The sequence below is a fragment of the Phytophthora sojae genome (assembly GCF_000149755.1).
Source record: "Phytophthora sojae unplaced genomic scaffold PHYSOscaffold_14, whole genome shotgun sequence".
In the NCBI taxonomy this organism is placed as follows: domain Eukaryota; phylum Oomycota; class Peronosporomycetes; order Peronosporales; family Peronosporaceae; genus Phytophthora; species Phytophthora sojae.
This window is the reverse complement of record NW_009258128.1, coordinates 81,622-94,375: the sequence shown is the minus strand read 5'-3', so window position 1 is coordinate 94,375 and position 12,754 is coordinate 81,622. Positions and strand designations below refer to the sequence as shown.

At 59.2% G+C, this 12,754-nt stretch overlaps 5 protein-coding genes across 5 annotated transcripts; 3 read left to right on the top strand and 2 right to left on the bottom strand.

The window, feature by feature from the left end:
• Positions 1-103: 103 nt before the first annotated feature.
• On the top strand, positions 104-1,096 carry PHYSODRAFT_531374 (hypothetical protein; the record flags this gene model as incomplete). The annotated part of the gene is made up of 3 exons (XM_009539670.1): positions 104-152; positions 230-294; positions 356-1,096. 3 exons carry the CDS (start codon positions 104-106, stop codon positions 1,094-1,096), a joined length of 855 nt encoding a protein of 284 aa, XP_009537965.1.
• A 448-nt stretch (positions 1,097-1,544) lies between these two features.
• Positions 1,545-1,862, bottom strand: PHYSODRAFT_341375 (hypothetical protein; the record flags this gene model as incomplete). The annotated part of the gene is made up of 1 exon (XM_009539669.1): positions 1,545-1,862. One exon carries the CDS (start codon positions 1,860-1,862, stop codon positions 1,545-1,547), a length of 318 nt encoding a protein of 105 aa, XP_009537964.1.
• A 134-nt stretch (positions 1,863-1,996) lies between these two features.
• On the top strand, positions 1,997-4,261 carry PHYSODRAFT_246646 (hypothetical protein; the record flags this gene model as incomplete). Its single annotated transcript, XM_009539668.1, has 2 exons — positions 1,997-2,268; positions 4,084-4,261. The coding sequence occupies 2 exons, from the start codon at positions 1,997-1,999 to the stop codon at positions 4,259-4,261; spliced, it is 450 nt and encodes a 149-aa protein (XP_009537963.1).
• Positions 4,262-5,448: 1,187 nt separating this feature from the next.
• Positions 5,449-6,882, top strand: PHYSODRAFT_246653 (hypothetical protein; the record flags this gene model as incomplete). The annotated part of the gene is made up of 4 exons (XM_009539667.1): positions 5,449-6,091; positions 6,239-6,363; positions 6,528-6,784; positions 6,837-6,882. 4 exons carry the CDS (start codon positions 5,449-5,451, stop codon positions 6,880-6,882), a joined length of 1,071 nt encoding a protein of 356 aa, XP_009537962.1.
• Positions 6,883-7,324: 442 nt separating this feature from the next.
• On the bottom strand, positions 7,325-12,727 carry PHYSODRAFT_341371 (hypothetical protein; the record flags this gene model as incomplete). Its single annotated transcript, XM_009539666.1, has 16 exons — positions 7,325-7,546; positions 7,649-7,825; positions 8,047-8,223; positions 8,445-8,621; positions 8,843-9,019; positions 9,241-9,417; positions 9,639-9,815; positions 10,037-10,213; positions 10,435-10,611; positions 10,833-11,009; positions 11,231-11,407; positions 11,619-11,795; positions 12,017-12,193; positions 12,415-12,591; positions 12,624-12,660; positions 12,699-12,727. The coding sequence occupies 16 exons, from the start codon at positions 12,725-12,727 to the stop codon at positions 7,325-7,327; spliced, it is 2,589 nt and encodes an 862-aa protein (XP_009537961.1).
• Between the last annotated feature and the right edge of the window lie 27 nt (positions 12,728-12,754).

Below are 12,754 nucleotides of genomic sequence, written 5' to 3'. Positions count from 1 at the left end.
TCGCGACTCCGACGAGTGAGTGTCCGACATGGCCTCCCGCTCCACGCAGCCCCAGCGCGTGGCGCGGCTCCGCGAGCTGCTCGAGCGCGATGGCGTCGCCGTCATGCCCTGCTGCTTCGACGGCCTCAGCGCCAAGCTCATCGAGCGCGCAGGTACTGCCCGCCCCTCTCACCCGTTTATTTAGACACTGCCAACTTGTGTCTCTAACCTTCGCGTCACCTCCGCCAAGGCTTCGAGGTGACCTTCATGACGGGCTTCGGCGTGTCCGCCGTCCACGGTGTGCCGGACACTCAGGTTAGATGTATACACTCCCCCCCACGTCCTCCGTGGTCCTCACCATTTACTGTATTTTTAGCTTCTGTCCTTCGGTGAGATGGTCCGCACTGCCGCGACAGTCTGCGAGTCGCTGCGCCACGTGCCGTGCATCGGCGACGGAGACACGGGCTACGGCAACGCCATGAACGTCAAGAGGACGGTGGCCGCCTACGCCCAGGCGGGCATGGCTGGCATCATGCTGGAGGACCAAGTGTCCCCGAAGCGATGTGGGCACACCGCCGGCAAGGCGGTTGTCTCGCGCGACGAAGCGTTCGCGCGGGTGCGTGCAGCGGTGGACGCTCGCGCCGAGGGGGGATTCGACATTGTCATCATGGCGAGGACGGACGCCCGAGGAACTCACTCGCTGGATGAGGCCATCGCCCGCTGCAAGGAGTTCAAGAGACTCGAGGCTGACATCACGTTCCTCGAGGCCCCGCAGTCGGTGGAGGAGATGGAGACGTACTGCAGAGAAGTGCCAGGCCCCAAGATGGCCAACATGGTGGAGAACGGGCTCACGCCGGTGCTGCTGCCCGAGGAACTCGGCAAAATGGGCTACAAGTTGGCGGCGTACCCGATCACGCTGCTGAGTGCCAGTATCAAGGCGATGGAGGAGGCGCTGAGACTGCTCAAGTGCCAGACAGGGAGTGACAGGAACGACGAAGCTGGACACAACGCGACGCCCAGCGCGGCGCTGGACAACTTGCTGTGTGATTTTGCCCATGTGAAAGACGTGGTCGGCTTTACGGAGTACTACGCGGAGGAAGAGCGCTATAAGCACTGAGAGGGTAACGGGACGAGTTGGGTTACTGAAGACGCCAATGTATTCACAAAATCCCTGTACCAACTTTGGGCATACATTCCTTAGTATTATCCCTGCTAGTAGGTTCCGGGATGTAGGGAGCGTCTAGCTCGGAGTTGCATTCCATACCAGGCGAACAACACAGAGCAAACACTCAGTGAGAGCAGATACACACGAGCCGAATGACAAACGCTTGGTAGTCAAACGATACGTAGATTTACTTAACAATAAAACATGGGTAACGCTACGGGTTTGCGCGGATCAAGCGCAGCGAGTGCACAGACGGCCTTGATCACGCGAAACAGTCAATAACACGGTACATCGATCTTCTTCAGACTGGAGGCGGCTGGTGGCCCACCAGTGGTGGGTCGGTCGATCGATTGATCGATCGATCGATCGATCGACCGGTTGGTGGGTGTGCCGACGCAACTTACTCCGAGCGCAGCTTGCGGTACTGGGTCGCCGCACCAGCATTCGCCCTGGCGCTTGCGCTCGCACTCGCGGAGGCGCCAGCACCAGCGTTCGCTGCACCAGCAGCACCAGCGTAGCCCACGGCGCCGCCATTGTAGCCATTGTAGACGCCAACGTTGTTGTAGCCATTGTAGAGCAGACTACATGTATAGATGATCCCTGTAGTGCTGTTGCGCTCGTTGTTGAGGATGCCTGCAACCACCATAATTGCACTGTGTTGCGGAGCCAATGTAGCACGTGCAAGAGGCTGTCGGCCTGCCTGCTCCTCCGAGTTCATTCCTCGTTCTTCTCTCTCGAGTCAACTACCAAGCCACAAGAGACCATCCTCTCCTCTCTCTCTTTCTCTCGTTAAATCGAGCTCCACTACGTCTTCCTATCAACTACCCAACCAACATCACTCAACGTAACACCATGATCGGCAACAACAACAAGATCGCCGTCCTGTGCCTCGCCGTCGCGGCACTCTCGAGCGGCGTGCACGCGGAGCAACAAGCTGCCCAGACGTTTGGACATCTCGGCGTTGGCCTCTACGGCTACCCTGCCGGATACTACGGACACGGCGTTGGTGTGGGCCTGGGTGGCGTTGGCGTCGGCGTCGGTGGTGTGGGCGTCGGGCTCGGCGGTGTAGGCGTCGGTGTGGGTGGCGTGGGCGTCGGCTACAATGGCTACAATGGCTACAACAACGTTGGCGTCTACAATGGCTACAATGGCGGCGCCGTGGGCAACGCTGGTGCTGCTGGTGCAGCGAACGCTGGTGCTGGCGCCTCCGCGAGTGCGAGCGCAAGCGCCAGGGCGAATGCTGGTGCGGCGACCCAGTACCGCAAGCTGCGCTCGGAGTAAGTTGCGTCGGCACACCCACCAACCGGTCGATCGATCGATCGATCGATCAATCGATCGGCCGACCCACCACTGGTGGGCCACCAGCCGCCTCCAGTCTGAAGAAGATCGATGTACCGTGTTATTGACTGTTTCGCGTGATCAAGGCCGTATGTGCACTCGCTGCGCTTGATCCGCGCAAACCCGTAGCGTTACCCATGTTTTGTTGTTAAGTAAATCTACGTATCGTTTGACTACCAAGCGTTTGTCATTCGGCTCGTGTGTGTCAACGCGTACGCTATTGCTGGGAGGTGGCAGACCCCGCTCCACTTACGCGCGCGCACATATAACGAGCGGAGCCGGTCGGTTGAAGACGCCTTTCGGCCATGGGTCACTAAGGAGCCTTATCATGGTGCGCCCAAGCGCGTACGCGCGGCGAGCATCGTGCGTCTGCAAGATCCGTCGGTCATGACGTTCAGAGCTTCATATGGCGTGCCGATCCAGTTGGTGGCTGCGATTAACCGCCTGGTAATGAGCTGGGCCCGGCGCAGCGGCCAACCCGCAACACAGTGCAATTATGGTGGTTGCAGGCATCCTCAACAACGAGCGCAACAGCACTATAGGGATCATGTATACATGTAGTCTGCTGCCAAACCAACAGCAATGCTGCCCGACCCGTCTCACACCCAAACAATACTGGAGAATGTATGGACGAAGTTGAAGTTGAAGTCTGCACGACGATTGGCCGGCAATCAATGCATGAAAAGTCGAGGGCCGAGCAACTTCAGCGAGCGTACTTGCCTCGCTCGCAATAAGGAGGCACGCCCGCACTGCTGCTGGAGTAGCCTGGCCTCTTGACTGTGTATGTGTGAACGGTCTCAGCCGCCGTCGCAGCAGCGCAATGCAATACTAGTTTGCCGCCAGCCATCTGGCCTGGCGGCTCGTTCTCGATATATATGGTCAACACACATGAATTCATCGCCTCGAGCCTTGCGCGAAAGAAGATAGATAGATGCGTATCCATCTGGGCCTCCGCACCTCAAGTCGAGTGCACCTCGAGTCGAGCCCACTTCAAGCTTTGGAAGATCTACACCTGCTCGAATGAAGGGTGCTGCCTGCTGCTGTTTTTGATGGTGGTGGTGGTGGTCATCATGACCCTCACACGAGCGCAGGCTGCTGTGATTGCAATGCCTTGTGACCGGCTTTCGATATTGCAGCGTAGCGGAGCCAATGTAGCACGCGCAAGAGGCTGTCGGCCTGCCTGCTCCTCCGAGTTCATTCCTCGTTCTTCTCTCTCGAGTCAACTACCAAGCCACAAGAGACCATCCTCTCCTCTCTCTCTTTCTCTCGTTAAATCGAGCTCCACTACGTCTTCCTATCAACTACCCAACCAACATCACTCAACGTAACACCATGATCGGCAACAACAACAAGATCGCCGTCCTGTGCCTCGCCGTCGCGGCACTCTCGAGCGGCGTGCACGCGGAGCAACAAGCTGCCCAGACGTTTGGACATCTCGGCGTTGGCCTCTACGGCTACCCTGCCGGATACTACGGACACGGCGTTGGTGTGGGCCTGGGTGGCGTTGGCGTCGGCGTCGGTGGTGTGGGCGTCGGGCTCGGCGGTGTAGGCGTCGGTGTGGGTGGCGTGGGCGTCGGCTACAATGGCTACAATGGCTACAATGGCTACAATGGCTACAACAACGTTGGCGTCTACAATGGCTACAATGGCGGCGCCGTGGGCAACGCTGGTGCTGCTGGTGCAGCGAACGCTGGTGCTGGCGCCTCCGCGAGTGCGAGCGCAAGCGCCAGGGCGAATGCTGGTGCGGCGACCCAGTACCGCAAGCTGCGCTCGGAGTAAGTTGCGTCGGCACACCCACCAACCGGTCGATCGATCGATCGATCGATCAATCGATCGGCCGACCCACCACTGATGGGCCACCAGCCGCCTCCAGTCTGAAGAAGATCGATGTACCGTGTTATTGACTGTTTCGCGTGATCAAGGCCGTATGTGCACTCGCTGCGCTTGACCCGCGCAAACCCGTAGCGTTACCCATGTTTTGTTGTTAAGTAAATCTACGTATCGTTTGACTACCAAGCGTTTGTCATTTGGCTCGTGTGTGTCAACGCGTACGCTATTGCTGGGAGGTGGCAGCGCTCACATATAGCGAGCGGAGCCGGTCGGTTGAAGACGCCTTTCGGCCATGAGTCACTAAGGAGCCTTATCATGGTGCGCCCAAGCGCGTACGCGCGGCGAGCATCGTGCGTCTGCAAGATCCGTCGGTCATGACGTTCAGAGCTTCATATGGCGTGCCGATCCAGTTGGTGGCTGCGATTAACCGCCTGGTAATGAGCTGGGCCCGGCGCAGCGGCCAACCCGCAACACAGTGGTTGCAGGCATCCTAAGAATCAATCCGTAGATCACGTGAATTCCTATTGGCTAAAACCCCACCCCACTAATTCCGATTTGCTGCCGAGCGGAGCGAAGGCGGCAGCGGGCCGCAGGGCCCGCCCTACGAGTATGTACTAATAACACGGCGAGTAGTGCAGCGAGCCGACGAGGCGAGCGGAACGGGGGCGATTACGTCTCCCCCGTCGTGACGCTTGGCCTAATATAATACTTATCGGAACACCTGATATTTATTAACCCCTCATTCCCCGTGCTCATCTCCGTGGAAGCAAGATTGTTTGCTTGTCGGAGGCTCATACATACTCGTATAAAGATTTTTGTATGAATCTGCATAAAACAGATCATTGTATCAATTTTTTGTCCTTCCAGCTGACATACCTCCTACATGCACCTCCGACATTGTGGCAAGAATAGCACCTAAGCGTTCATGAAACATGTCGGAGGCTGCTACAAGCAATATCTCGCGGGTTTTCTATGTTCAGTAAATTCTAGGGATAGGTAACAAGGTGTGTGGCTTCGTAGCCAGTTTTTGCGAATCCAGTGCGAATCCTCCCCCCTGTCGTTCTGCACGCCATCATCTCGCCCCCCCCACCCGCGCGCCTCCCCACTACCTCCCCCTCCCGCGTGTCGTTCAAGCAATGGGATCATCTAAAGTGAGCTCCCCCACCGGAGATCGTGACGCCGAGGTTGCTAAACTACGAGAGAGAGTGAATGACCTCGAGCGCGAGCGCGAGCGCCTGATACATTCGACGAGGAAGGCTGAGAACATGGCCGACAAAAATTACCTGCTCACTCAGCAGTGTTTCAGCATGATCAAGAACAAAGAGGACAAGAACGACAAGCAAGACACCGAGGTAGCTCAGCTGCTTCGAGAGGCAAAGGCGAAGGCTGAGAGAGCAGAGGAGAATGCGAACGTGCAAGTCCGAAACCTGCAAGCCAAGCTGGATGAGATGTCCAAGCGTGCTCTGGAGGCAGAGAATGCTCTCAAAGACGAGAAACACCAGCGCGAGACCGACGGGATTCGATTCAGGGCAGACGTGGACAAGAACAGTGAGCGTGTCAAGGAAAACCAGATGCTCAAAGAGAGGTTCCAAAAAGCTATTGAGACGATCACGACGTTGCAGAAGGAGCTCAAGCAAGTGCGTGCTGCGACTCAAGCTTCGAGCGAGCGGGAAACTAATCTGATACAGCTGCTGCAAGACGTGAACTCGCTGGTCGCAGGCATCGTCTCGAACTCGCATGAAATGAGCAATCGACTGACAAGTTGCTGCAGCAGTCTTGGTGAGCTGTTGGGCATTGTTGGCAGGGCAAACGTTGCGGTATCGACTGCGCTAGTCGCTTCGCAACAAGGAGTGCGATTTGTGATATCGGAGCTGGGAGACTCGGCTCAATTGAAGCTTTTACCAGGTACTTTCGAAGGTACACTAGGCCGGATGAAGGAAGAGGGTTGCCGTGGCCCGACTCGGTTTCTCCCTGGGGCTGACCTGGACAAGGTACGGCATCAAGTGAAAGAGTCGGGAAAGCTCGTGGTGAAGAGGAGTCTCGAGGATCAGGTAAGTCTCTGATCTATGGCATTGACAATATTATAGATTGATGTTGATGTTTTCACTAGGGCCAAGAAGCGACTGAAAGTGCTATCCTCCGATGGCGCGAGTTCTATGAAGACTTTGTGTGGACGCCGGCGACTACAATTATCAGTCGAAACCAAGTCACGTAGTTCTTCTTCAGCATCGTCACGACCACTGGAGAAGATCGACTCTGCCGTCAGCTGAAGCGTCTTTACCTGGATGTGTCAGCAGAGGCTGAAGTTGTCGGGAACCAGCTCGAACTGGCGCAGGAGTCTCACGAAGCCTGTGAGAGCTACGTGGAAGTGTGGAAAGGATACTACAACGAGTGGGTGGCTGATCAAGCAGAACTCGCGGTCAGCGTGACAGAAGCGGTAGACGAACTATCCGCCCAAAACCTCCCGAAATCGTAAGTCAAGGACCCATTTGCTGTCATGACGCCTTCTGGTACGGTTGTGGAGGGAGAATAGCGTCATGTCGTCCGCTAGCATCCTGCGCAGGACATGAAAGTCGTAAATCTAAATCAAATAAATCGTTTACAACTAAAGATGTCGTTGTTATATTATACAACTGATCTGAGTGACAAGGGACCCAGAGCCCCACGACACAAGCTCCCTTTACCGCCTCCCCAACAGTGAACCTCTCTCTGTTCAAGCAGCAGAACGGGGAACATGACTTTGGCATTTCCATAGTGAGCTCGATTGTGTTGAGTAATATTTGAAGCTGCATACTACACTGAGCAGCTTATGCTGGCAAGCACACATCAAACACGTTGGCAAGGACGGTGTTGAATATCTTTGAAAAATAAAACAAACAGGTAGCTAGAGGAAAAACAAAGGATATGTATTTGAAGCGTGTTAGTTGCCTGCAATACTGTTAGCACGCTCAATCTGCTCTCGGTCCGCAGGTACCAAGTTCGAAAGTGGCTCCAGTGTATTGGGCCAGTTCATCAATACACTGAGGTCGCCGTCCGCTGTTTAGTAAATCCCCCGTATAACCTCGAAAGGCTCTCGCACGCCGTCGCTGTGCTCCAGGCCGATGGAGCCGCGATACTGCGTCGATCGGTTGACGGCAACGCCGGCACGTACAGAATGACATCGCCACTCGCCCCGGCCTCCGTGCTGCCATCAAACGCGACGCTCGGCTCACTCCACGCTACTCCTCGACGTGGCTTGCCGCCAACATCATTCCGACCAGCACGTCTATGCCGGCGCCATGCCGGTCTCAGCGCACAAAGCGCTTCTTGTTCACATCACTGCCCCCAACGACCGACCGGAGCCGACACGGTGGCCGTGGACACGAGCAGTGCCACCACGATACTACCACAGCAGCGTTGAAATAGCGCGAGATCACGTTCCTCGTCCTCGCCTGCTTTCCTCACCGGTCTGTCCTCATCCACCGAAGGCTCTCGCACACCGTCGCTGTGCTCCAGGCCGATGGAGCCGCGATACTGCGTCGATCGGTTGACGGCAACGCTGGCACGTACAGAATGACATCGCCACTCGCCCCGGCCTCCGTGCTGCCATCAAACGCGACGCTCGGCCCACTCCACGCTACTCCTCGACGTGGCTTGCCGCCAACATCATTCCGACCAGCACGTCTATGCCGGCGCCATGCCGGTCTCAGCGCACAAAGCGCTTCTTGTTCACATCACTGCCCCCAACGACCGACCGGAGCCGACACGGTGGCCGTGGACACGAGCAGTGCCACCACGATACTACCACAGCAGCGTTGAAATAGCGCGAGATCACGTTCCTCGTCCTCGCCTGCTTTCCTCACCGGTCTGTCCTCATCCACCGAAGGCTCTCGCACACCGTCGCTGTGCTCCAGGCCGATGGAGCCGCGATACTGCGTCGATCGGTTGACGGCAACGCCGGCACGTACAGAATGACATCGCCACTCGCCCCGGCCTCCGTGCTGCCATCAAACGCGACGCTCGGCCCACTCCACGCTACTCCTCGACGTGGCTTGCCGCCAACATCATTCCGACCAGCACGTCTATGCCGGCGCCATGCCGGTCTCAGCGCACAAAGCGCTTCTTGTTCACATCACTGCCCCCAACGACCGACCGGAGCCGACACGGTGGCCGTGGACACGAGCAGTGCCACCACGATACTACCACAGCAGCGTTGAAATAGCGCGAGATCACGTTCCTCGTCCTCGCCTGCTTTCCTCACCGGTCTGTCCTCATCCACCGAAGGCTCTCGCACACCGTCGCTGTGCTCCAGGCCGATGGAGCCGCGATACTGCGTCGATCGGTTGTCGGCAACGCCGGCACGTACAGAATGACATCGCCACTCGCCCCGGCCTCCGTGCTGCCATCAAACGCGACGCTCGGCCCACTCCACGCTACTCCTCGACGTGGCTTGCCGCCAACATCATTCCGACCAGCACGTCTATGCCGGCGCCATGCCGGTCTCAGCGCACAAAGCGCTTCTTGTTCACATCACTGCCCCCAACGACCGACCGGAGCCGACACGGTGGCCGTGGACACGAGCAGTGCCACCACGATACTACCACAGCAGCGTTGAAATAGCGCGAGATCACGTTCCTCGTCCTCGCCTGCTTTCCTCACCGGTCTGTCCTCATCCACCGAAGGCTCTCGCACACCGTCGCTGTGCTCCAGGCCGATGGAGCCGCGATACTGCGTCGATCGGTTGTCGGCAACGCCGGCACGTACAGAATGACATCGCCACTCGCCCCGACCTCCGTGCTGCCATCAAACGCGACGCTCGGCCCACTCCACGCTACTCCTCGACGTGGCTTGCCGCCAACATCATTCCGACCAGCACGTCTATGCCGGCGCCATGCCGGTCTCAGCGCACAAAGCGCTTCTTGTTCACATCACTGCCCCCAACGACCGACCGGAGCCGACACGGTGGCCGTGGACACGAGCAGTGCCACCACGATACTACCACAGCAGCGCTGAAATAGCGCGAGATCACGTTCCTCGTCCTCGCCTGCTTTGCTCACCGGTCTGTCCTCATCCACCGAAGGCTCTCGCACGCCGTCGCTGTGCTCCAGGCCGATGGAGCCGCGATACTGCGTCGATCGGTTGACGGCAACGCCGGCACGTACAGAATGATATCGCCACTCGCCCCGGCCTCCGTGCTGCCATCAAACGCGACGCTCGGCCCACTCCACGCTACTCCTCGACGTGGCTTGCCGCCAACATCATTCCGACCAGCACGTCTATGCCGGCGCCATGCCGGTCTCAGCGCACAAAGCGCTTCTTGTTCACATCACTGCCCCCAACGACCGACCGGAGCCGACACGGTGGCCGTGGACACGAGCAGTGCCACCACGATACTACCACAGCAGCGCTGAAATAGCGCGAGATCACGTTCCTCGTCCTCGCCTGCTTTGCTCACCGGTCTGTCCTCATCCACCGAAGGCTCTCGCACGCCGTCGCTGTGCTCCAGGCCGATGGAGCCGCGATACTGCGTCGATCGGTTGACGGCAACGCCGGCACGTACAGAATGACATCGCCACTCGCCCCGGCCTCCGTGCTGCCATCAAACGCGACGCTCGGCCCACTCCACGCTACTCCTCGACGTGGCTTGCCGCCAACATCATTCCGACCAGCACGTCTATGCCGGCGCCATGCCGGTCTCAGCGCACAAAGCGCTTCTTGTTCACATCACTGCCCCCAACGACCGACCGGAGCCGACACGGTGGCCGTGGACACGAGCAGTGCCACCACGATACTACCACAGCAGCGCTGAAATAGCGCGAGATCACGTTCCTCGTCCTCGCCTGCTTTGCTCACCGGTCTGTCCTCATCCACCGAAGGCTCTCGCACACCGTCGCTGTGCTCCAGGCCGATGGAGCCGCGATACTGCGTCGATCGGTTGACGGCAACGCCGGCACGTACAGAATGACATCGCCACTCGCCCCGGCCTCCGTGCTGCCATCAAACGCGACGCTCGGCCCACTCCACGCTACTCCTCGACGTGGCTTGCCGCCAACATCATTCCGACCAGCACGTCTATGCCGGCGCCATGCCGGTCTCAGCGCACAAAGCGCTTCTTGTTCACATCACTGCCCCCAACGACCGACCGGAGCCGACACGGTGGCCGTGGACACGAGCAGTGCCACCACGATACTACCACAGCAGCGCTGAAATAGCGCGAGATCACGTTCCTCGTCCTCGCCTGCTTTGCTCACCGGTCTGTCCTCATCCACCGAAGGCTCTCGCACGCCGTCGCTGTGCTCCAGGCCGATGGAGCCGCGATACTGCGTCGATCGGTTGACGGCAACGCCGGCACGTACAGAATGACATCGCCACTCGCCCCGGCCTCCGTGCTGCCATCAAACGCGACGCTCGGCCCACTCCACGCTACTCCTCGACGTGGCTTGCCGCCAACATCATTCCGACCAGCACGTCTATGCCGGCGCCATGCCGGTCTCAGCGCACAAAGCGCTTCTTGTTCACATCACTGCCCCCAACGACCGACCGGAGCCGACACGGTGGCCGTGGACACGAGCAGTGCCACCACGATACTACCACAGCAGCGCTGAAATAGCGCGAGATCACGTTCCTCGTCCTCGCCTGCTTTGCTCACCGGTCTGTCCTCATCCACCGAAGGCTCTCGCACGCCGTCGCTGTGCTCCAGGCCGATGGAGCCGCGATACTGCGTCGATCGGTTGACGGCAACGCCGGCACGTACAGAATGATATCGCCACTCGCCCCGGCCTCCGTGCTGCCATCAAACGCGACGCTCGGCCCACTCCACGCTACTCCTCGACGTGGCTTGCCGCCAACATCATTCCGACCAGCACGTCTATGCCGGCGCCATGCCGGTCTCAGCGCACAAAGCGCTTCTTGTTCACATCACTGCCCCCAACGACCGACCGGAGCCGACACGGTGGCCGTGGACACGAGCAGTGCCACCACGATACTACCACAGCAGCGCTGAAATAGCGCGAGATCACGTTCCTCGTCCTCGCCTGCTTTGCTCACCGGTCTGTCCTCATCCACCGAAGGCTCTCGCACGCCGTCGCTGTGCTCCAGGCCGATGGAGCCGCGATACTGCGTCGATCGGTTGACGGCAACGCCGGCACGTACAGAATGATATCGCCACTCGCCCCGGCCTCCGTGCTGCCATCAAACGCGACGCTCGGCCCACTCCTCGACGTGGCTTGCCGCCAACATCATTCCGACCAGCACGTCTATGCCGGCGCCATGCCGGTCTCAGCGCACAAAGCGCTTCTTGTTCACATCACTGCCCCCAACGACCGACCGGAGCCGACACGGTGGCCGTGGACACGAGCAGTGCCACCACGATACTACCACAGCAGCGCTGAAATAGCGCGAGATCACGTTCCTCGTCCTCGCCTGCTTTGCTCACCGGTCTGTCCTCATCCACCGAAGGCTCTCGCACACCGTCGCTGTGCTCCAGGCCGATGGAGCCGCGATACTGCGTCGATCGGTTGACGGCAACGCCGGCACGTACAGAATGACATCGCCACTCGCCCCGGCCTCCGTGCTGCCATCAAACGCGACGCTCGGCCCACTCCACGCTACTCCTCGACGTGGCTTGCCGCCAACATCATTCCGACCAGCACGTCTATGCCGGCGCCATGCCGGTCTCAGCGCACAAAGCGCTTCTTGTTCACATCACTGCCCCCAACGACCGACCGGAGCCGACACGGTGGCCGTGGACACGAGCAGTGCCACCACGATACTACCACAGCAGCGCTGAAATAGCGCGAGATCACGTTCCTCGTCCTCGCCTGCTTTGCTCACCGGTCTGTCCTCATCCACCGAAGGCTCTCGCACACCGTCGCTGTGCTCCAGGCCGATGGAGCCGCGATACTGCGTCGATCGGTTGACGGCAACGCCGGCACGTACAGAATGACATCGCCACTCGCCCCGGCCTCCGTGCTGCCATCAAACGCGACGCTCGGCCCACTCCACGCTACTCCTCGACGTGGCTTGCCGCCAACATCATTCCGACCAGCACGTCTATGCCGGCGCCATGCCGGTCTCAGCGCACAAAGCGCTTCTTGTTCACATCACTGCCCCCAACGACCGACCGGAGCCGACACGGTGGCCGTGGACACGAGCAGTGCCACCACGATACTACCACAGCAGCGCTGAAATAGCGCGAGATCACGTTCCTCGTCCTCGCCTGCTTTGCTCACCGGTCTGTCCTCATCCACCGAAGGCTCTCGCACACCGTCGCTGTGCTCCAGGCCGATGGAGCCGCGATACTGCGTCGATCGGTTGACGGCAACGCCGGCACGTACAGAATGACATCGCCACTCGCCCCGGCCTCCGTGCTGCCATCAAACGCGACGCTCGGCCCACTCCACGCTACTCCTCGACGTGGCTTGCCGCCAACATCATTCCGGGGGATCCTCAGAGTCGACCGCA